This window comes from Gnatocerus cornutus, chromosome 5, assembly GCF_029298725.1.
Source record: "Gnatocerus cornutus isolate USDA-ARS CGAHR chromosome 5, icGnaCorn1.1, whole genome shotgun sequence".
In the NCBI taxonomy this organism is placed as follows: domain Eukaryota; kingdom Metazoa; phylum Arthropoda; class Insecta; order Coleoptera; family Tenebrionidae; genus Gnatocerus; species Gnatocerus cornutus.
This window is the reverse complement of record NC_142237.1, coordinates 7,773,520-7,796,917: the sequence shown is the minus strand read 5'-3', so window position 1 is coordinate 7,796,917 and position 23,398 is coordinate 7,773,520. Positions and strand designations below refer to the sequence as shown.

General features: G+C 35.3%; 3 protein-coding genes across 6 annotated transcripts; all 3 read left to right on the top strand.

Moving 5' to 3' along the window:
- Positions 1–3,502: 3,502 nt before the first annotated feature.
- On the top strand, positions 3,503–7,416 carry LOC148174058 (facilitated trehalose transporter Tret1-like). The gene is made up of 4 exons (XM_088036760.1): positions 3,503–3,756; positions 5,491–5,702; positions 5,835–6,037; positions 6,118–7,416. The coding sequence occupies exons 1-4, from the start codon at positions 3,746–3,748 to the stop codon at positions 7,243–7,245; spliced, it is 1,554 nt and encodes a 517-aa protein (XP_087892886.1). The 5' UTR covers positions 3,503–3,745; the 3' UTR covers positions 7,246–7,416.
- LOC148174057 (uncharacterized) lies at positions 7,293–9,978 on the top strand. The gene is made up of 7 exons (XM_088036784.1): positions 7,293–7,309; positions 7,429–7,450; positions 7,503–7,508; positions 7,568–7,709; positions 7,758–8,408; positions 8,463–8,684; positions 8,768–9,978. Exons 1-7 carry the CDS (start codon positions 7,293–7,295, stop codon positions 9,919–9,921), a joined length of 2,214 nt encoding a protein of 737 aa, XP_087892910.1. The 3' UTR covers positions 9,922–9,978.
- Positions 9,979–12,248: 2,270 nt separating this feature from the next.
- LOC148174056 (solute carrier family 2, facilitated glucose transporter member 1-like) lies at positions 12,249–22,898 on the top strand. Of its 4 annotated transcripts, XM_088036280.1 has the most exons (8): positions 12,982–13,127; positions 14,466–14,490; positions 14,623–14,703; positions 20,529–20,627; positions 20,916–21,668; positions 21,718–21,930; positions 21,981–22,184; positions 22,237–22,898. In XM_088036280.1, exons 2-8 carry the CDS (start codon positions 14,479–14,481, stop codon positions 22,378–22,380), a joined length of 1,506 nt encoding a protein of 501 aa, XP_087892406.1. In that variant the 5' UTR covers positions 12,982–13,127; positions 14,466–14,478; the 3' UTR covers positions 22,381–22,898. The 4 variants fall into 4 exon arrangements, with proteins under 4 accessions (XP_087892404.1, XP_087892406.1, XP_087892407.1 ...); XM_088036278.1 differs by lacking the exons at positions 12,982–13,127; positions 14,466–14,490; positions 14,623–14,703 and adding an exon at positions 12,249–12,572; XM_088036281.1 differs by lacking the exons at positions 12,982–13,127; positions 14,466–14,490; positions 14,623–14,703 and adding an exon at positions 17,648–17,952.
- Positions 22,899–23,398: the final 500 nt, after the last annotated feature.

Below are 23,398 nucleotides of genomic sequence, written 5' to 3'. Positions count from 1 at the left end.
TATTTGTGACTACCGACTGAGATTGTCACTGTGAGGTTTTGTTTGTCCCTTGGAGCCCCGAGATTGTCTGAAGAGAATCATTTTAATCATTTTAACATTTATATACGACTCACGTTGTTGTACCAAGGATGACTCAGTATTACAGGGGAAATAAAATCATTCTTATATACTTTTAGAATGTTTATGCATATTTGCGAAAATCTTTATAGAAGTAATTTTTATTGCATCATAGATATGAATATTTAGTTATTGAATGAAGAATCTATCAAAATGTGTCCACTGAGAGGACTCATGTTCTGGAATACTCTCACTCACGAAATTTACTCTCAGTGGACGCACCGTTTATAATTTAGATCTCAAAGAACATATTCCTATATACTACGATCTGTTGAATCTTAAACGAGTTTATTTACCATTCAATAGTCTAAAAAGAATTTTTAAATAAATCAAACCTTAATATGTAATTTAATGCAATCAAGTGAATCAGTAGAGAGGGACTAGAACATTGTCACATTATTATTGAATATATAAAATTTAGAAATAGTTGATCCGTATGTAGGTTTAATGACATAGACATGTATTTTAAAAAAATACATATTAGTTTAATAATTTAATATTAACTTATGTAATAGACGCTATTGTAACCGCCGACGAGTCGCCCGCCGTCCCCTTAATTTTCTATGATTTTTCGACGACGGTGCGTCTCGACGCCGGCCATAGAAATATTTACAAAAGAATTAACCGAACACATAATTCTGCTGTCAACAAAATGTTTAATCGCACAATTAAGTTAACAAACAACCAACAAAAAAAAACAACAATTTTTTTCCGAAACTTGGTGCGCAAAACTTTAAGTTTCCCATCACCAAGTTGCTCAAATGTAATCCTAGTCGTACGTTATTACTTTTGTATTATTTTTTATTGTGTAAGTGTTATCATAAGTTTCGACCGCTCCCATTCCCGAAATCCCGATCCATTCCCGGACCCCATTTCGTTGACTAGTGAGACTATTAGTACAATTCGAAATGAATGGTAAAGTTTGTCAAAAAAACGCGTCAGTGTTTAATGAAAAGTGCCAAAATCAAAAGAAACGAATTTAAATCATTACGTATACTTAGCTACCTTCATTTGACAAACTGTACTGTTCCACGTTACCTTAATTTTCATTTTCACTAGCCGGTAAGGATTTCCTGTATGTCTGTATGTATGTAAAATCAACATAAATGTGCGTATGTATGGACGAAAAGGAAAATTTCAAATATACAACAAAAACCAATTTGGATTTTATTACTATATTAATATTTACCAACATTCCTACACACAATTAAACTTGAATTATCGTGTTACTAATTGACACATTAAGAAAGAATAACATTTTTCTATTGAATGCGTCGTAAAAGAATAAAAAATTATGAAGGTTTGTCACGGAATAAGTCAGGTGTTCAATTAGAAGGTTTTTAATTTAAATCTTTGCAGTAGCTATCATTGTAATGCACTCTATTATTGATATTAATCAATAGTGCTAATTAATTTTCTCAAATGTATCCTCTATTAGCCATTAACATTCTAGCTTTTGCAATTTCTTACACACCAGTTTACATTAGCAACGAGAAAATCTCTGTCACTATTTACTATTTTCATGTCGTGAAGTAACTCTACCAAATTGCAAAATTGTAAAGCGAAAATCTAATTTTAGAAATGTTCATTTTGAAGTTCAAACAAAATTTCCCACATTCTCCATAATAAAATTTCTAATTTTGGTAATTTTAGATCTGCAGCTACGAAATTTGGGGAAGTTATTACATATTTTTGAGTCGTGTTGACACTTTTTATGCATAATTTAATTAGCTAAAAAATCGACGTAACAAACAACAGTTTTGGACATCCAGCCAATGAATGATAAGTTACGTTCGAATTGGTTGTTCGCGTGCGTTTTTTATTATAAAAATTTCTTTGGTAAAGAAAATGCCAGCCAATCGCACGAATTCTTTTTTTGGTTTTAATCCGATTTCAATACATTCTTCTTTTGTTATGAGGAAAGGGTGGATCTTTAAATATAAATTTCTAAAAAGTGTATCTTTTGCTCTAGAAGTTTGTAGTTCGGCAAGATTAATAAGCATGTTAAAAGGAGTAACCATGGCAAATTTCGTGGCATTAAAATTACAGAATTTACAATTTTTTAGATCTTCAAAATTCAACCTACTATAAATCAACGATGCAAGCGCCAAATTTAAAAGACATTTTTTATTTTTTTGATTTTTTAATTTATAATTTTTCCCATAGCTAATGAAACCTTTGTTATTTTTATTTTAGAGAATAGGTCCATACATTTTTAGTGGAAATGTGACTGCATTTTTTATTACGCTATTGAACAAAAAATATTACTATTTTTGTAACATGTCTATTGCCCATGCACCTCAAAAATTAGAGCTGAGCAGACAAAGTTTATAAATAACCGGAAGAAATCAATTTTAAAAATTCGGCAGGTTACAATTTTTGTCATGCTTATTACCTGCGCTAAATTACTAAGCTAATTAAAGTATCTATCTAAATAAAAGCAGCAATATAGTGTTAAAAATTCTCAGAAATCCAAGGGAACGAATCTGGAAATAAGTAGAAACCAAAACTACGATATCTAATCAAGCTATTAATTTTCTAGATTTAATTCTCAGACAGCTTATTTTGAAAAAATTCTCTTGTCGACGTCACCAAATTATTATTATTTGTATAAAAATAATGTCTATCATGAATTCTGATAACACCATTGTTAAAAACAAAAAATTGCCGTAAACACTAATTATTTTTTGTTTACGACTTTGTTCGTGAACTATTCAAAAAAAATGTTTTTAAAAACACAGAATTTTTAATGTACCATATACTTACAATCAGTATAAACACCATAATTCTTTTATAGTCGCGTTGTGCTTTACGATAACCGATTTTTGCTTATATCGTTTTAATTACACACTGAGTTAAAAACAAAATCGTTTTTTTAACAGGAAATTGGTGGTTTACTTTGATAAGTACCAATATTCAATTAGATATTAATTTTTATATAAATATTTTAAAAACACGAGATTATTTCTTTGTATCGTGTGACATGACCTGATATAAAGTTCATGACATGATGACATTAAATAATTGTTTTAATCTTTTGCAAAATTTTGTCCCAGTTTTAACGGGAAGAATATTTCGCCCCAGATCTTGTATCAAAGTCGGATATTAAATTTTGCAAGCTCAAACTGTTTGTACTACTTTTGCTTATTTCATTTAGCGAGCAAGGTTTAACTATTTTCTAAAACAAGTAAGAGGTGCACTTGACCCTCTCACGGCGGTAGTAACGGTGTTTGCAAATCAAAGTCATGGTCTCTACAAGTAATACTTTTTCTTTAAAACCAAACAGCCTTTATCACGTGCCATCAATTTACCATTTAAGAGGAATTGGAATAATAACCGGCATTCAGCATTAGCACACCTTGATGAAGTGGGAGCAGTGTTAAATCACTAGAATAGAAAGTGGCCATGCACACAGTACATCGAAGGTTTACTAACAGTGTAGATTTAAAACAAACAACTCTACAATAGTATCAACAATAAATAAAAAAAGGAATGTAAACGACCTCTCAATATTAATAACATTTTCTATCAACATCTCTATTTTGATTGTGATATGTGTGCTAATTGATTAGTGCAATTCAAAAAGTATCCAGTGCAGTGCCAGAAGCTCGATGAAGTGGTTGGCAAAATGGTTGTAAGGTAAGTTGAATTTGTACCAAAGTACAAAAGTACTTATTTACGGGGAATACCGGAAACGACTAACAATCGAGGCAATTTTTCAATTGGACTCGTTTCGAAATTGAAAAAAAATTCCGCGGTATTCTATTACGTCTCTGTATTCTTTTCTTATCTGACTCTCCTAATTGTGGTTTTGTCACCGTTATGGTTCTGTTAAGGTCCTTTGTCGGTGCTAATTGAAAAATCATGTCAAGGTTGAACGAGGTGTCATCACCATCAAATTCGCGGACTACGTTTTTATTTTTGGGTAAAATTACTAGTTTCAAGAAGGATCTGAAAATTAAAAATACATTAAATAAACAGACAAAGGTTTGGACTGAAAACAATACAACTATAATTATTTTGAACTTTGGTATTATCAATGCCAAATTTGGATTAAGTGTGTCATGTGAAGGAAGTACCAAAATTTATTAGGTGAAAACCGCTGGGATCTCACTGAGAAATCTGAACACGTTTCTCATTATGTAACGAATCGTAATTATATAAATGGAAGTTTTGTGACCGTTATGAATATACATAAATTTTATTCCGGTCACAATTTATTCCAGTTCTCTTGTTCGGTTAATTAGCATGCCAAAATAAACAAAAAATACAATTGTCATACCAACGATGAAAGGTGTGACTTGGGAAATTGCACGTTGGCACAATATTTGAGTTTGAAATATTCCACTTTTGCATTTAGTTGATTTGTAGGTAGTAGCATATCAGTCTATCTAATTTAAAATAGCAATGCCGGATGTACTGTCATTAGCATTTGGAACTTTCGCAAAAATTTCATTCTACTCGTACTAAAAAATGGTATGTATAAAATCATAAGTATTTGAATATTCACAATTCTTCGGAACTGATTAGAGCTGAAGCGATAAGTAATCATCACTAACATTCTTAAAATATGATTGCATGATGTCCAGTCAAATTATCGATAATTGGAAAAGGAGAATGCTAGATAAACTGCGGTTTTTCTTTTTTAAGTTCGTTACAACACCTTTGGTTTTGTAATCTGTAAAGGTGATCGTTATTGAAACCGACAAGATTTTTGCATTACATAAGCAATCGAATGTACTCTGATCTTGTGTAATCTGACAAATTTGCTGAATAAATTCGAACCGTTTTATTGAAAAGATTAATTTTGTTGAGGAAATTTTTATGTTCTCCGTCTCATGGAACGACGCCGAAACAACATAATTTTTTTTTGTATACTAGGTACTCAATGCGTATACGTAATTGCAGAATTTATTAACACGCAAACAAACGTGTTGGATTTACCATTACCGCAAGAAACTCCAGAAATGAACAAGAAGATCTCTAATTTTTGCAGGATATCCTGTAACAAGATAATGAGGTCCACTCCAGGAGCCAATTACTTCATTAGCGTCAAAATTACCGCGACAATAACACTTCCTTGAAGAAAACCAAAATATGTGTTTTAACTTCAACACGGATATTAATATCAAATTCCCAGACAAAACTGCCGGAATAAACTACAATTAAAAGCAAAGTATACATCAGAAAACAATATAAAATTCCCTACGAGACCTTGACGTTCACAAAAGATGCTACCAACTTAGCCGTAAAGTGCAAGGTCTTTTAGCATTATATTAATCTGAGCCCATTAAAATAATTACTTGCCTCTGTGCACGAGCAATTTTCACGAGTTCAAGTCATTACTTTATAGATGACCTTCTTTTGTTTTAGCGACAAAACTTTGTCACCTTTCGCGGCACCTTCTGAAAGCAGATCAAGTTGGAGGCAAGCTCTACCGCAAATCTTAGCCGTTTGCGTGAAAAATGTTCTGCTCTTGGGATTCGGGATGACCTTAGGGTTTCCTACCATTCTCATTCCTAGTTTGTCAGGAGGTGATCCAGAGGAACCCATTTCCTTGGGCCAGGAAGCCATATCATGGATAGGTAAGAAACTCAAGCAGAACTGGTTCAAAATTCTATCAAACTCTTGACCAAAACTAGGGGTTAAATGTTTTATATAAATTTATATAAAAGATATCAACCTTTGAAGCATAAATAACGCGAGTATAATTTAAGGTTCCCTCAACTTAATTTGCGTCCCTGTGGGTTGTCTATTCTCCGGTGCGGTGACTCAGCCCATCGGCCGCCGACGTGCCATGCAACTAGCCAATCTTCCATTCGTAGCGGCTTGGCTCCTCTTCTACTTCTCCAACGACGTCTGGCAGATTTTCCTGGCCTTGTCTTTAACCGGAGTCACCGGAGGTTTGTTGGAAGCACCTGTAAGTACTTCACGCTTTTACCGGTACTTGTGACTAACCCTCTTCTCTCATTCACACTCTTCTCTCTTCTTTCCTTTCAGGTGCTCACTTACGTGGCTGAAATAACACAACCCCATTTACGAGGGATGCTTTCATCTACCAGCACCATGGCTGTGATTTTAGGGGTGATGTGTCAGTTTCTTTTGGGGACTTTTCTAAAATGGAGGATCGTGGCGGTTTTCAATTGCTGCGTTCCTATTGCGGCATTTTTGCTTTTATTTTTTGTACCTGAAACTCCAGTTTGGTTGATTTCGAAAGGGAGGTATTTGGACGCAAGGAAGAGCATTGCGTGGTTGAGGGGATGGACGAGTTTGAATGAAATCGAGTCGGAATTTCAAGAGTTGTGTAAACAATTAGGCAAAGCTAGCGACATTGGGATCGACGATTCCGCGAGTTCTTCCGCTACGAAACTTTCAAAGAAGGAACGCTTGGCTTTATTTACCAAGAAAAGCTTCTTGTGGCCGTACGCTCTCGTCTCTTTATCGTTCTTTTTGAGTCATTTTAATGGAATGCAAACTTTACAAACTTACGCCATCAAAATTTTCGCAACATTAAAATCACCAATTGATAGGTACTACGCCACTGTCATTTTAGGAATTGTGGAATCCTTAGGCTGCATTGCCTGTGTGACTCTTGTCCATTTTATCGGTAAAAGAGTCATTAATTTCATTTCATTAATTGGTTCAGGACTTTGTTTTCTTATTGTCGCCACTTACTCACACGTTGTCGGTGTCAACTCCTTAGAAAGCAGTTTTCACAGAGACGACAAATACAACTGGATTCCCACGTTCTTCCTCATAAGTTCGGCATTTTTATCTTACGTTGGAATAAGAGTCCTTCCATGGATTTTAACAGGGGAAGTTTTCTCTCCTGATACTAGAGCCACAGCCTCAGGGATATCAGCCGCCACGGGTTACATCTTCGGGTTTTTGGCCAACAAAATCTTCTTGTCGATGATCAGCGCGTTTACACTCGGAGGAACTTTTTGGTTCAACGCCGGTGTTAGTTTTCTTGGTGCAATTTTATTGTACTTTCTTTTGCCAGAAACGGAAGGGAAGACGTTGTTTGATATTACTGAACATTTTTCGGGACACTCTAAATTAGGCAACAAAGTTCAAAGGACGGGTGTCGATAACAAAGGATTTGAACTTGAGGAGAGTCGAGTCTAAGACTGAACAAACACACTGGTGGAAGGACACAAATTGGACTGTACCTGATGGGAGGGTCTTTGTGGTACTGCTACTTTTAACAGCTACACTGACAGAAATGGAGTACAAAGAACACATCTAACATTTATTTATTACTATAATGTCTTCCTTCTTTCTATTACTTAAAATACGATTAATCTACAGGGGAAGTCTTCCACCTACCAGTGTAAATGTGTAATAAACACTTAGTGCCATAGCTTTTCTTTGCTGCACCTTAGATAGTTGTAACTAACTCTGGGCAGTCTTTGCTCTAAACCCAAAATAACCACTTTCTTACTTCCAGACTCTGACTTACGTCGCGGAAATAACCCTGCCTAGTCTTAGAGGAATCTTGTCGTCCACGTCTGGCATAGCTGTGATCTTCGGACTTTTGACCCAATTCTTGCTCGGCACCTTCCTGCACTGGCGGACAGTCGCCCTCATGAGTGCTGTTGTACCAATGATCTCTTTTGTTCTCTTGTTTTTTGTCCCAGAGAGCCCCTATTGGCTCATACTTAAAAAACGCCCTGACAAAGCACGAAAAAGTATAGCTTGGCTGCGAGGATGGGCAACCATTGAAGAAATCGAACCCGAATTTAATGAGCTCTCCAAACAAATTACTGCCACAGTCACTGAGAAGCCCACTGTTGTACAAAAAATGCAACTTTTCACTAAGAAGAACTTCTACTGGCCGTTTTCTGTAGTTTCGTTTGCGTTTTTCATGAGCCAATTCAGTGGAACCACGCCTTTACAGATCTACGCTGTTAAGATTTTTGCGGCCTTGAAGTCTCCCATTGGAGAGTACTACGCTACTGTCGCTATGGGCGTCGCGGAAGTTTTAGGATGTATTTTGAGCACTTGCTTGGTACACTACACCGGTAAACGCGTGATGAACTTCTTTTCTTTGATAAGTTGTGGACTTTGCTTTGTCACTGTTGGAGTCTACGCGTACATGCATTCAATCATTCATTTGGATTTATTTGCTAAAGTCACGTTCACAGAAAATGAGAGTAGTACCTGGGTACCGACGATTTTTCTTGTAAGTGCTGCTTTTTGTACTCACACTGGGATCAAACTCTTACCGTGGATGCTCATTGGAGAAGTTTACTCGAATGACACTCGAGCCACAGGATCGGGATTTTCAGGTGCTCTTAGTTATATCTTTGGTTTTATTTCCATCAAAATTTTTCTGTCTTTAGTCCACTGGATTACGTTGCCAGGGACTTTTTGGTTGTACAGTGGAATTTGTTTTGTTGGTACTATTGTTCTGTACTTTATTCTCCCGGAAACTGAAGGTAAAACGCTTTTTGAAATCACTGAACACTTCGCTGGTCACTCCAAGCTCGGGAACAAAGTCATCAGACTTAAGGATATTAAGAATGGTGTTGTCAACACCGGATTTGTCCCAAATGATGAGACACGTCTTTAACACCTTTTTCTCTTACTTTCATCTAATTTCTACCTTGTACAGTACTTATTTCTTAAACAAACCACTGATCTGTAGAACTATGTAGTACTAGTCCGATTAATGGTCTTTTCCAGACACTGACATACGTCGCTGAAATCACTCAGCCGAGTCTCAGAGGGATTTTAGCATCAACAAGCACTGTGGCTGTGATCTCAGGAATCTTAACCCAGTTCATGTTAGGAACCTTTTTAACATGGAGAAGTGTAGCTTTAGTCAGTACATCCGTACCCATCATCTCCATAATTCTTCTCTTCTTAGTTCCGGAGAGTCCCCATTGGCTCATCTCCAAGAACCGCTACTTAGACGCACGTCTTAGTTTAGCTTGGCTACGAGGATGGACTGAATTGAGCGCAATCGAAGGCGAGTTCAAAGAACTCAGCGATCAAATCGAGAAACAAAAGGAAGAGAAAACAGCCAATTGGCGACTCTATTTAAAAAAGAACTTTCTCTGGCCCTATTCTCTTGTTTCATTCACGTTCTTCCTCGGTCATTTTTCCGGAATGACAACTTTGCAAACTTACGCAGTGAAGATTTTCGCGACTCTGAAAGCACCTATTGATAAGTACTACGCGACGATTTTCCTCGGAGTGGCTCAAGTTCTTGGTTGTATCCTAAGCGCGTGTCTCATTCACTTCGTCGGAAAGAGAGTCATGAATTTTTTCTCTTTAATCGGATGTGGTTGTTGCTTCTTCCTTGCCGCACTTTATGCCCAATCTGTGGGCGTTAAAAATTTGGATCCTTCAGAATCCTACTCTTCTTCTAACACTTGGATTCCAATGACTCTTCTCATAGGATCCGCGTTTTTCACTCATGCGGGAATCAGAATCCTTCCTTGGATGTTAATCGGAGAAGTTTACTCCAATGAGACGAGAGCCACTGGGTCGGGTTTGTCCGGTGGTCTCAGCTACATCTTTAGCTTTATTTCTAATAAAATTTTTATTAAAATGGTAGGTTTTTTGACTTTGCCTGGGACTTTTTGGTTGTATAGTGGTTTCGCATTTGGGGGGGTTGTCATTTTGTATTTCGTACTCCCGGAAACGGAAGGAAAGACTTTGTTTGAGATCACGGAGCATTTTCGAGGACGTGCAAAAATGGATAATAAAGTTAAGAGAGGAAAGGGCGGTTCCCAACGGGGCGAAGACAACAGAGGATTCAGTATTGCTGAAGAGAAATGTGAGAGTAAATTGTGAGATTAGGAAATTTTATTGTAGACGATTGATAGGAAGTTAAATAAATTTTATTATGGATCTTTGTTCTTAATAATTATAAATACCTTTTTTATTTCCTGACTGCAGAAGTTTGACATTTAACCATTTAGTTTATCAACATTTTTTTTAAGTTATTTAGAAAAAATAACAAAAGCAAAAACCTTATCTTTCTACTCCTCATTTATTTTGAATACCGCATTTCAAGGTCATAATTTGTGAAAATTGTGAAACTCTACGGCAAATTTGAGAAGATTTATCCATTGAATTGAACATAAAAGAGTACTGAAACACCCAAAGACCTGTTCGTGATTCTTTTCAATACATAAATCCTCCTAAATTTGTTGTAAAGCTCCACAACTGTCACAAACTATGACCTTGAAATGCGGTATTCAAAATAAACGAGGAGTAGTTGTCGTAATTCCGAAGATATGGAGCACAGATTTTTCAAAACTTTCAAAAAATTGGCCCTCTGACAACTACCCAAATATTTAGTTAGTCATAACTCAGTTATTTGTTGTTGGATCTGAATTTAAATTCCAGATTTGGAATCTGCGGAAAATTCTGCGTACACTGATGTATAATAACTCAAGTTTACTCAAAAAAATAAGCGAGATGTCGATATCAGAAGCTTGGCATAGTTTTAGTAACAAATTTTCGCGAAAATTTGAAAATTTCGACTATTTCTTATCTAAAAAATCGCGAGAAGAACGAAGCCGCAAACCGCATCTTAATATCTGTAATAGTTTCCGAGATATTGAGCACGAATTGTTTCGAACCTTAAAAAATTTGGCCCTCTGGCGACAACCCAAAAATTCAAACGGCCGTAACTCAGTTATTTGTTGACGAATATTAAAAATTCTTAAAGCTTAAATGGAGAAAATTTTCATCAGAAAAAACAAATCCGGTGGAGTAAAAATGAAAATAGACAAAATGGCAGAATAAAGGACTTGATAAAATAAAGAAAATTTATAAGATAAGACTCTCTCCCTCTCTTTTTGGGTCTCAAAGTTAACCCCCGCGAGCACATACTTGAAAATTAGGAGTGCCAAAAAAATAGAGGTGCCTGCTGCGTAGTGTGACTTTTGGTTCGTTTCTTTGCTAGGTTCGGTAGAGAATCCCTAGAGAGAGCCTCGCTCGCACTGCAAAAAAAAGGAATCTGCAACGGATTTCGCCATGTTTGCACATGCGTAAACAACATGCATGAATTTTTGACAGAAATTTTTGGGAATATTAACTTTTGTCACTAGTTTCCGTTAGCGATTTCGAAATTTTACCGAAATCCACCGACCATGTTTAAAAAATTACCATTTTAGAGACATGTTTCAAATCTGATTTAAAATTCACACCGAACTGTTATAAATCTCCAAAAATTGTGAACAATTCACCAAGTTGGCAACACTGAAACACTTGTCACTAGAAAAAAACATGAGATTGTAAAAGTCCCTAGAAAAAAATTAACTTATTTTTTTTAAATTAAGTAAAATTAGTCACAATTTATTTCTCTGAACATTATAATATACAAAATAAAACACTTGTATTTTTTTTAAATATTATAAAAATAGTTTAATTATTGTTATTATTATTATTGTATAAAGAAGGGATCGTAGGTATATGTTTAATTTTTTTATTAAAATTTGCTTGGCTCGAGTTTTGTTCAATAGGTTGATTTCTAAAATTATTAAATTTGAACTATGTATTGTGCTGAACAGTATAGCTTGCCTTCTACCTTATAAAAACAGGGCAAAATCATCAAAAAAACAAAGTGTTTTGAGAGAGCCTTACTAGTAGTTATAATAATAATGACGATTACAAATAAATACTGTTACAAAAATACGTAGAATGATAAAATTAATTAGCTGATAGGTTTATATTACATGACCCTCTATCATCACCTAGACCTTGACGCTTCAAAAATAAATATTCATAACTTGTAAAGTGACGTTGTGTAACTTGGCCACTTCTCAGTGTCATTTTTAACACTCATTTTTCAAAAATGATTGTTTACCATGTTACATTCATTTGGCGCCGCCAAAAATAAATTAAACCTGCGACTACTGACGTACCTCAAAAGCACGTGAGCGGATTCGTAAACAAAATTTTTGCACTTTCTCATTAGGGGTTGAACCACAAACTTCGCCCTTTTTTCGATGTTATGCAATAAAATCAATCGCCCCAAATCAGTATCCGCTGATTGCCAAAGAATCTTATATGTTTTCTCTTGACAATGAGCAAAGGCCCGATATACAGTCATCGACGTCACGAGGTTAAAAATACTTTGTATCTCAATGCGTCGAGACGCTTCAACGTCTTTCAAGGGGTCACTTAGTCGCATCGCGTCGTGAATAAAACAGGTTTTTTCGAATTTCTTAAACATTTTTCCAGCCAAGCGGGTAACTTTTTCTGTGCCAGTGCCGTCTGAAATGGATAGAGACGACGACGACGGCGTCGGTTTCGTCGCTGAAAGTCATTATTTGAAGAGTCCGACGGTTGCAGAGCAACAGGCGATGGCGCTTCTTCAAATTCCCAAGAGGGATGGCCGCGAAGGAAGCATCTCCTCCAATGTTAGTGATATGGACGTTCCTATTTATTCTTCGGAAAATTTAACCACGAGCTCTCGGAGACCCATACATTCTGTAAGTACGATGACGGAACCAAACAGAGAAAAGCCCAGGATTAAAATTTTAAAGTCGGAAATCCAGCCATAGCGATAGCGTAATATTTTATTATTAATAACTACTTTTTAGAGATAAGCGATTGATGATAAATTTTCCACAAAAAATGCATTGTATAATATTTTAAAGTTTCGAATATCACCGCTTTACCACGTCAGACACACCCGCGCTTTCGACCAATCACAACAACCCATTCTGCCAAGCCTACTTTATTGATTTAAATATAACCTAACCTGTTTTAGCACAGAAACGTGCGCAATAAAACTCCGTCGCCTTGACTTTTACTCGAAATGAAAACTATTTAAATAGAATCAAAGGAATTTTGACTTGCATTCAATTAAATTTATTGTATTCTTGGCACATTTTGCGTAATAACAACAAGCACGTGACCGTGACGTCACGTAAGTTCGAGGACGATTTAAGGTCGAGCTTTCCACGATTTTCCGAAGGTTTTCCTCGTGACGTGGTCTTGTGGGCATCAGTGAAAAGAACGTTTTACTGAAGTTTCCGGTGTAGGTATGTTTGATGGATGTAGCATGGTTCTATAGAACTCCTTTTAGTTTCCTTTGCTATCTATAAGTAGGCAATTTGTGGTTTTAAAAATACATTATTGCATTGATGCAAATAGTTTAAATTAGAAAGTTTGTGGAATGTGTATGTGGAGCTCCTCTGCACAATTATTTTTATCCACACCGGCAATGCCTCTTTAAAAAAATCGTTTGGTTGGTTTACCAATGGTAAATAATGAGAAATTGCAAAACAGATGCCACAGGTGTTTGAAGCATTTTATCACAACCATTTTACAAATCTAAAATTTATGAGATCACACATCACAGATACGTCGACATCAATCTTAATAAAATCAATAAACAAAAAAGAACATGAATATAATTATTGTTTTTTTTTTTCATGGCTTGCTAATGTGGTTAACAATATCTAATAGATTACCTTTATGCATTGTACATTTGTATAATTTAACAGCACTAATGCGGTGCTATTTGTAAAAGTAATTTTTATCATTATAATGCGGTTTGAACTTAAAAAAATTCCTTCTTAAATAAGTATACGGAATTATATTTCTAGGATTTACAAATTTTCAAAATTTATTTCGATCAAATCGAAGATGAATTATGTCAAGTGTTATTTCAACAGAGTAGTAAATTTTTATGTGTCGATCGAGTGTATAATGAAAATGATTATTTTTGCCATATTTTATCGGTTACGTTTTATTACACAACAAACGTCTAAGTTTCCCAATTTTCCACGCAATAAATTTGATAATGACGTTTGCCCTGAATTGCGTGGCTATAAAAAATGAATTTTTTTGTTCACTTAAAATTTCCCAAAAGAGATTTAAGTAGTTTTCTGAAGCTGTTTCCTAAAAGAACGTTTCCGTCTTGGTTGGTAAAACTAATTTGATGTCTACGGAAAAAATAAATTAAAAATAAATGTTTAACTGCTTAACTCTAAAATGTTGGAATATTTGCTCTCTTTTAAAAAATATGTTAATAAAGTTCCTCTGACGAAACGACAATTTTCCAAGAATTCAACAATAGCTATTGTAGGCAATAACCAAACCCCAAGCGTCAATCAAATTTGATAGTAATTTAAACGCAATTTGAATAATAAAGACTTGTGTCAATTACATACTTAAACACCAGAACTCGAAAAAAATTAAATCATTTCGTGAACACCTCAAAACCGAACATTTTACAATGAAGTTCTTGTATTTCCTCGTATTTATCATTCGCACCCATGCTTGCGAATGTGACCGGTTTGTTGACCTCCATTTTGCTAACAATTTGCATGCAACAGTAGTTCAACATTTCATAACTTTTTTTTAATTTAACGCAGCCGATTTCCTAAAATGGATTTAGAGGTAAGTAATTTTCGTTCGTAGTAACGTGACTACAGACACGCCAACGCTTCCTGTGGGTTCGGCGCCCAATAATCAGATTGAATAAATATTGAATTTATTAAGTAAATTTGAATTTCTTGCACGCTGCACCAGAAAAGGGAATTAGACAACAAAGATGAGAATACGAATTCTCACACTTCTACAACAGCATCGGCTGTCTCCAAGCTTGAATCGGTAGGTATTTTAATAGTAAAATCGCTTATCACAACGGACAAATTGACGTGTGCGGCCTGAGTTAACTCGTTTGATAAATCTGTTTACAGCTTTAGTCTTTTAAATCAATAAGAAGGCAACAATTTAGTGAGGATGCGTCCACTTGACTCCGAAATTCCCAAATTAACACCAATCACTATCGTTACATTTTCGAAAGGGTTTTCGGCATTTACATAAGAAAAGTCGTGTCAGCAATAATTTACATAATTGGACGAGTCAATAGCTGTTTTAGCACCGTTTTACCGGCATCAGGACTAAAATTAACTGGTTTGTGAGCGAATGTTTGCTATCCGTTGACGTTTGTTTGAGTGTCGTTTTCATGGCCTCTTGTTTAACCACTAGTACTGAAATACACGCGCAAACATTTTTTAATGCAAATCCATCAAAGCGATTCTCGGACTTATATTTCGCTCTGTGAAAAAGATAACTTTTTTGTTATCACAGATGTTAGTGTAGACATGACGTCAGTTTTATATAAAGTTCGGAGTGAGTCTTCCCAGATCAAGGATCTCTAACATGAGACATTGATTTTTCCATTCAGATGTAAATCTACCCCCATATAACGTCATAACTCAGACCACAACCCACACGTTTTTTATCAACGTTATCTCGAATATCTTGTAAATAACATGTGACAATTACTTTGATATGTAAAATGAAGCGAATGTCACTAAATAAAAGTAATGACCGCGTATCTAATGCTTTAGTTTCGGTCATACGGAGAAATGACTGGCAAAAATTTTTTGTCTTTTGGTTACTAATTGCACTAATTGAATTATTATTGTTATGTTAAGTAATTGTTTCATCTGGTCGGTATGTGGCATGCAAACATCATTAAACTTTACTTCGGAAATAACCAAACATTATTTCAGAATAAATTTTAGAATTTATGGAAACGGAATCTGAGTTTTGCTAGGCCAAGGAAAAAGCAAGAAAGAGTTTTTGAGCCATTGTCCGCATTTTTTTTATCTTCTAGAGAATAGATATAGATCTACCTGTTAATACCTAGAATAGAGCAAAACTATGGACATTACTCATTATCTACCTGTCGCCTTGTCATGCAATTTCCTGTTTATCACTTATTTTAAAGACAATCTCTCTTTTTATGGAGTTTGATAAGATTTTCAAGTTACAAATAATCGTTTAACGAATTTTTGAGAAATGTAAAATTCTTTCTTTATCAAAAGTTTCGCAAATTTCACTATTATTACTGTAAAAGCGATAAAGGTTCTGTAGAATATATGATACAGATAACCAGCCTAATTACCTATACATTAATATGACATTGAAAAACGATGTTAAAATAAAGCACATTTTATCTGAAGAGCAATTATTATCAACGTATTCACAAAAATAGTCATGAGTTTTGTTTCAAAAATATTATTACACTTTAATATGTGGTTTAAACAAATTTCGTAAGATTTGTTTTCGTCGTTTGGTGAACTGTTTCAAAATAAGTAAAAATAAGAATCGGAGGAAAAATACTTAGAAATAAATATGTACAATTTAGTTATTTTTTCAATAGCCTAAAAAAAATTCGATAGAAACCTAGAGGAAAGGAAAAGGACATATTTTTTTGAAAGGACTATCGAAACTCGCAGTTACAAAATCCTCATATTCACTTATAAAATTAACAAATCCTAATTTCTGATTTATACACAGAAAATTTATTTAAAATAATTCAGTAAAAGATATTTTTTATTCAGTTTTAGATGGTTTATCGGCCAAAAAGTTTTTTACTGAACTTGCATTGTAACGATTATATGTCTCTCCAGCAAATGCCGCCTTCCCAAACACAGCTGTCAAGCTGTATAATCCTACTGATAGTTGCCTGAATATAAATAACTTTCTCAATCAAGAAAGAACATTATGTACGACATAATGTTTATTTATTTTTAGAAAATTTAAAACGTTTTTTAATACTATAAACTCTTTGAACACGATAAGATATACAAAGATTTAGCAGTCTAAACATAAACTTATTAATTATAAGTTTGCTGGAGTCAGTCTGTCGTTTATAACTATAATTGTCTCAATATTTTTTACTTTAACAACAAACTAAATTATAACAAAAAAATAAACGAAAATTGTAATTACATAGTTAATAAAATTTGTCCAATATGTCAAACTATTTTTTTGTATTCTTGGGAATTTTTGCGGTTTCTAAAGAAAAATAAAATTATTAGTTTATTTACTACTGGGTGGATTAAATCTACCCCAGCATTGCGACATTCAAAACGCCCATCGCCCACATATGTATTAATCAATATTATTATCTTCAATGTTTTGCAAATACCAGATGACATGTATTTTGATATGTAAATTGGAACAAATGTTTCAAAATGATAAGCAAAACGTGCTTATCTTAATATTTTAATTCCCACATTGAGTTATGAACTTTTAGTCAGCCGTTGGCGGTTTTCAGATTTGCAGGCAAAAAATTGTATTGTCAAAAAAATTGTGGAAATATCATGATTATCAACACAATTTAAATAATAAGCGTGACATAAACAAAACTTCGTTATAATTTATTGTGTAGCAAAATATTTGTTCACGATAAGTAGAAGCAAAAATAGAAAATAGATTAATGAAGATAAATGGCTCAACCATGACCAGAAGACACAAATTCCCGATAAAACTGAAATACTTTGGATTCTCCAATGTGGCAAGCTGCTCTAGATATCTATCTATATCTTGATTCCCTAATTCATTATCAGCATTTCCCGTTGTATTGACCTCCGATTTTTCGGAATTAATAACCATGCAACTTTCACACACCTAGACCAGTTTCTACAATTACCCACTATCTCCTCACATTTATGGAATAAATCGACGCCCAACGTGTCCCTCCATGCATGTAATTTTTCGAGTGTTTGTACTAAACCATATGGTACTTCTGGTACCCTCATGTTGTTCTCATATTGCCTTTAATTGATCAATTAAGCCATTAGTGTGATCGTCGCCCTGTCGTAGACTTCGAACATCTCGGCTTTATTCCATTGTTTATCCCACCATCATCCTACAATTCATTCTTCCGTTCCGACGCTTTGACCCTGTGGTTACGGCCAGTTTGTCTACCTACGTTGTCCAGCATGGTTTGAGTTACCTGCGCTCGAAGTCAGACCTTCTGTTAGTTCTTTGATGAATAGAGACTGTGAGTTTGTGACTGATAGTGACTCGTGAAGCAAAATGGGGAAAGAAGAGAATAAGGTTGGTAACGTTAGGGTGACGCCGAGGCCAAGGGCTTGGGGTTAAAGAGGCAACAATGACGCCGCTTTTATGACCCGCCGTGAATTAATTAAATCATTCGTTTTAAGAATCGCCGCATCTTCTTCATTAATAAAAGATCAGTGTCGTCTCCTGTTTATAATACAATATAATGCAATTATTTCTATCGTTCGATTCAACGCCAAGGCCGGTGGCATCATTCTTGCAAAACACATTAATTGTGCCTTTTATAACGATACGTTTATTGTAATAGCAGTGTTATATTTACGGTTGTTATTATCAAGGGAAGTTCAAGGATTATGACAATTAATTACATGCCTTCGTCTTGTGTTGACCAAACACTTCAAATTGGATTTATCTGTGTTCTTCGGAAAGTTGAAAATAACTTGCAGAAGATCGCAATACTTGCAATGGAAAAAATTATAGGCAGGTGACGTCAAAGGATATAAATATTTATAGCTTAGAATACAATAATACTTGTTTTAACGATTAAAGTATATCATACAGAGGTAATGCCGGTGATTTGTCGTAGTTTTAAAGCAACAAAATCTAACATAACTCAAGAACTCTTTCTCCTTCAAAAGGGATAGAGACAAATTGCATAAGAGTCTTAGTTTTTCGTTGGAAATTGCATCAGAAGATAATAATAATCACGGAGATCATAAAGATAATGAATCATCATTCTCGTATGTACCAACGACCAGATAACGTACTTTTCAATTAGTTATTAATTTAAGAGTGAATTGGCAATTGAATCGAAGTTTTTGATAAGGTTCCTTCCAAATTTAGGGGATGGTGTCCAATCTAATTTAATTTTTGAAAATTATTATTATTATCATATCTTGAATCGGACAGAAATGAACTCTGGTCTGCAAGCAATCTCGATTTTGGTATTTCACTTATTTGAAATATCTTATGATGAAATTTGTACTTTAGATAAAAGATCAAAAAACAGTTTTAATCTATAGCGATCTGTGACGATTTTCGTGTTTGGTGCAATATTTGATCTAGTTCTACAGGGAAGAAATCAATCATAATGTATCGAAGTCTACAAGATAATCAAAGATAAAAAATTGAACCACGTGCATTTAAATTTCTGTTTGGATGTGGTCTAAAATCGTAACGTAGTATTAATAACTTTTTGTATATTTTTGTACTGTTTACTGAAGCACTGCCAATTATCATCAGTTTTACATAATAACTTCAAGTATTTAAATGAAAATGGGCATAAAACTACCGAAATTTATGACTATGGCATTCTGAAGGAAATGGGTTTTTGGAGAAACCTTTCCCTTTTTTTATTTTAAAAATATAATACTTACGGGGTCTCATATTCTTTAATTCAGAGTTAGAATTTTTTATTTCCTGTCTTAGAATTTTGAATTTTAAATTGCTGATTTTATTACATGTGCTTTTGGCAAGTGCCTGAGCGTTTAGAAAATAATTTTATAATCTATATTCTAGAATTCTGAAAATCCCCAAAGCAAAGTTTAGAAACATTCTAATTTACTTTAAAACCTCGAATTTGCGTAAAAGGAAGCTGAAAACCTAAATCTTATTAGAGTTCAGAATTTAGAACCTAAGAGGCTAAAGTAAATTCAGTACAGTTCACATTACCGATGTGGTTCTGGAAGTCCCAAATAAGGGGAAATCCGGGAAATGGTTATGAGAATTCAGCGTCAGGGAAATTGCATAAAAAACGTTTTTTGATTTTCAGTTTAATTAGAACAGTTCAACGAAATGTTTACAAGGCAACGTTTGTTGCGTTAAATCACTGTTTACAAGTTCAACCATCATAATCAAATTATTAAATTAAAATCACTTTAAAAACAATAAATCTCATTCAGTCGGCAGAATTGCGCAAAAGTTATCACGTTATCAGTTTTGGCCAGTAAACTTGGTTCCGGCACTCTTTCGACTTTGGACATGGTCAAGTCCAACTCTTATTTAAGATAACGCTTCTCGAGCAGTCCATTAGCTGTTTTAGAACTACAGACAAATATGTGTTTACTCATTTTATCAACATACGAGTAGAGTTTAGCACTTCTTATCTCGTGACGTGCCCACGAAATTCAACCAATCGCAACTGAAATACAGAGTACACACCTTCCACCGCCTATAAATATACAACTTCTATTGAAAGCAAAGTTTTAAGAAGATACAGCATATTTGCTTCTACACGTGATAAGAAGTGTGTGTGCGTGCGATAACTTAGAAAAAAAAATGGGTAAAGGCGGAGAAAATATGACCCTTCAATCCATTGAAGATGGAATAGACAATAGCAACAAAAAACCGAAACGGCCGAGGAATTTAGAAGTAAGTACCGGAAACGGGACAAATGTCATGAACCGGATACGCGCTTGGATTTAAATATGATTTTAATAATTTAAATAGGCGTAAGAGGGTGGTTTTGTTTAAAACGGAAACGTGGTCCATTTCGATTTCCGCGGAGGATTTCCTGTGGCTTTTCTCACTCAGATAATTTTCCAACTTGGAAGATTTTTTACGAAGCGTAACCGAGTGTTGTAAATCCCTATAAATCATTGTGGCGTTTTCAGGGTTTCAATGGAAAGTTGATCTTTGCCATCATCGCGTCGGCTTTGGGCTCTTCATTCCAACACGGGTACAACACGGGAGTCACCAATACACCAGAAAAGGTAAAAAACATAGAACCAGTTGAAAGCAGTAATGCAACCGAATTTTAATCCAATTTTATACCGGTCTTATCGATTAATTGAACAGTTTTACAACACAATTTCCAGTGATTCAGGCGTTTATGATTAATCTATAACTTAAGCCGCTAATTCAAAACATTTTATTAGTTTATAACGGAATTTTTTAAAAAAATTGTGGGTACTGTTCCCGTTTAAAACCGCGTATCTGCTTTGAAATTGATACCATCTGCTGTATCGTCCCCCTAAATTTACACTTTTGCCCTTGTCCAGGTGTTGCTAGGATGGATATCCAACGTCATCGGCAACCGCACTGGCGAAATCCCCGAAGAGGGCACCGTCACCATAGTTTTTGCTCTCGCCGTCTCCATCTTCTGCGTCGGTGGGATGATTGGCGGTGTGGCCACCGGATTCATAGCCGACCGTTTTGGCCGCAAAGGAGGCTTACTACTCAACAACATTCTAGTTTTCATCGCAGCGATACTTTTCGGTTCTGCTAAAGCAGCATCCTCTCATGAAATCTTCATTTTGGGTCGATTAATCATCGGAATAAACTCCGGTCTAAACGCTGGTTTGGCACCGATGTATTTGGCGGAAATCTCACCTGTCAATCTCAGAGGAGCCGTGGGCAGCGTGTACCAACTAGTCATCACCATTTCCATCCTCGTCGCGCAAGCTTTGGGTTTGAAGTACGCGTTGGGTACTCCCGACCACTGGCCGGTACTTTTTGCTCTGACGGCAGTGCCTGCTCTCTTCCAAGTCGTGACTTTGCCCTTCTGTCCGGAGTCACCGAAGTACTTGTTGTCGTCGAAAGGAAATGAGATGGAAGCTCAGAAAGCGTTGGCTTGGTTAAGAGGAAGTTTGGCTGTGCATGAAGAGCTGGAGCAGATGAAATCGGAGAATGATGCCACGAAATTGTTACCGAAAGTTACAGTGAGAGAGCTGCTGACAAACAGAGCTCTAAGAATTCCGCTTATTATCTGTCTCTTTGTGATGGTAGCCCAGCAACTCAGCGGAATCAACGCTGTAAGTTCATTTTGCGACGTTGCGAACCATTTTTACCACTTTTTTACAGGTGATCTTCTTCTCAACGTCCATCTTCAAGCAGTCAGGTCTTAAAGACGACAGTGCCACTTTTGCAACCATGGGCATGGGTGCCATCAATGTCCTTATGACCATCATTTCATTGGTACTCGTGGAAAAAGCCGGTAGAAAGACTCTGCTTCTTCTCGGTTTCGGTGGTATGGCCATCGATACTCTTCTTTTAACCATCGCCATGAACTTTACAGTAAGACTTTTTATTCACCATTGGTACCAAAATACAACTTTGATTTCCAGCATGTCGAACCCAACTTGAGCTACGTCTGCATCGTGCTGGTCTTCGTCTACATAGTTATGTTTGCATCGGGTCCTGGCTCAATTCCTTGGTTCTTGGTAGCTGAGCTTTTTAATCAATCTGCACGACCAACAGCCGCATCTCTCGCAGTTTGTACCAACTGGACTGCTAACTTTTTAGTGGGTTTAGCGTTTTTACCAATAATTGTAAGTTACTGGTTATTCTCAAACTCTAAGTTTCTAACAAACAATTTTGCAGAAAGCGATCGGGGCATACGTCTTCATAATCTTCGTAGTGCTCAACGCTCTGTTCTTCATCTTCATCCACAAGAAAGTCCCCGAGACGAAAAACAAAACCATCGAAGAGATCTCGGCGTTGTTCCGGCAACAGTCGTATCAGTAAATCCAGTACTTGGAAATTATATTTACTCGAATTGTGTAAATACCGACTGAGAAATTGAATTATTCGTAGTATTGTTGTAGCATGAAGAAATTATTTTGAATACATTCAATTTTGTTAGGTAATGTTTGTAGTAGCAGATCTTCAAATGAATAGTATCTTTGTGTAGTTAGACTGGGAGGATCTGTATTGACGCTCTCTTCTCGTTTTATTGTTTATGGACCTTTTAGATGTTAAAGTAATTTATTTATTATTTATTTGCTAGGTTGAGGTAGTCGCTAATTACGCAATTGTACTATTCGGTCTGAATTCCCGTCAGACATGTAAAACTAAGTGTTCGGTGTATCAGGTTCTAATACAAGACAACTTTTGTACAATTTATTTAAGCAATTAAAGCCAACCTGAAATAGTTTCTTAATAATGATATTGCAAATAAATTTGCCGAATGTGTATATCTAGTGATAGCTGTATTTTAATATTTGTTTATAAGTGAAACAAAATCAATAAATTTTAAGTTTTTAGATGTTTCATTTTATTGGTACCTCGGCAACACAAAACTTTTCGTACACAAATAACTGTTTTCTTTATTATTAATTTGATGTAGATTGCTAGCTCAATTACAAAACTAAGGTTTAGGCCCAGTGGCTAATAATATCATCTACAGGTCTGTTTTTCGTTTCTGGCACGAATTTCCAAATAAAGATGAAGTAGACCACATCCAAGAGGCCGAAGATGAGAAAAATATACGAACCAATTTTTGACTGTAAAAAAGAATTGTGGACAATGGTTTATTAAAAAATGAATTTTATAAAACACGTACTAAAACAATAGTCCAGGTTTCCAGCACTGTGCCTATAAGTTTTATTAAGTGAGTTTTTCATAATTAATTTTTTTTTACAAAATTTACGATGCGGAAACAGCCCTGATACCACAGTCAGTTAAGAAATAGCTATTTTTGCAACAAGTTGCAAATGTCAATTTCGCTCGAGTAGAAAGCAAGATTTTTATACAGTCGCAACAA

Bases quoted from the DNA above. Each gene is read 5' to 3' on its own strand.
- LOC148174058 (XM_088036760.1), top strand. The intron at 5,703-5,834 runs GTAAGAAACTCA...GTATAATTTAAG, and splicing joins GGAAGCCATATCATGGATAG to GTTCCCTCAACTTAATTTGC. The intron at 6,038-6,117 runs GTAAGTACTTCA...CTTTCCTTTCAG, and splicing joins GAGGTTTGTTGGAAGCACCT to GTGCTCACTTACGTGGCTGA.
- LOC148174057 (XM_088036784.1), top strand. The intron at 8,409-8,462 runs GTGCTCTTAGTT...TTCTGTCTTTAG, and splicing joins CACAGGATCGGGATTTTCAG to TCCACTGGATTACGTTGCCA. The intron at 8,685-8,767 runs GTCTTTAACACC...ACTGATCTGTAG, and splicing joins TGTCCCAAATGATGAGACAC to AACTATGTAGTACTAGTCCG.
- LOC148174056 (XM_088036278.1), top strand. From the start codon at position 12,360: ATGGATAGAGACGACGACGACGGCGTCGGTTTCGTCGCTGAAAGTCAT. The intron at 20,628-20,915 runs GTAAAAAACATA...GCCCTTGTCCAG, and splicing joins TCACCAATACACCAGAAAAG to GTGTTGCTAGGATGGATATC. The intron at 21,931-21,980 runs GTAAGACTTTTT...TTTGATTTCCAG, and splicing joins CCATCGCCATGAACTTTACA to CATGTCGAACCCAACTTGAG.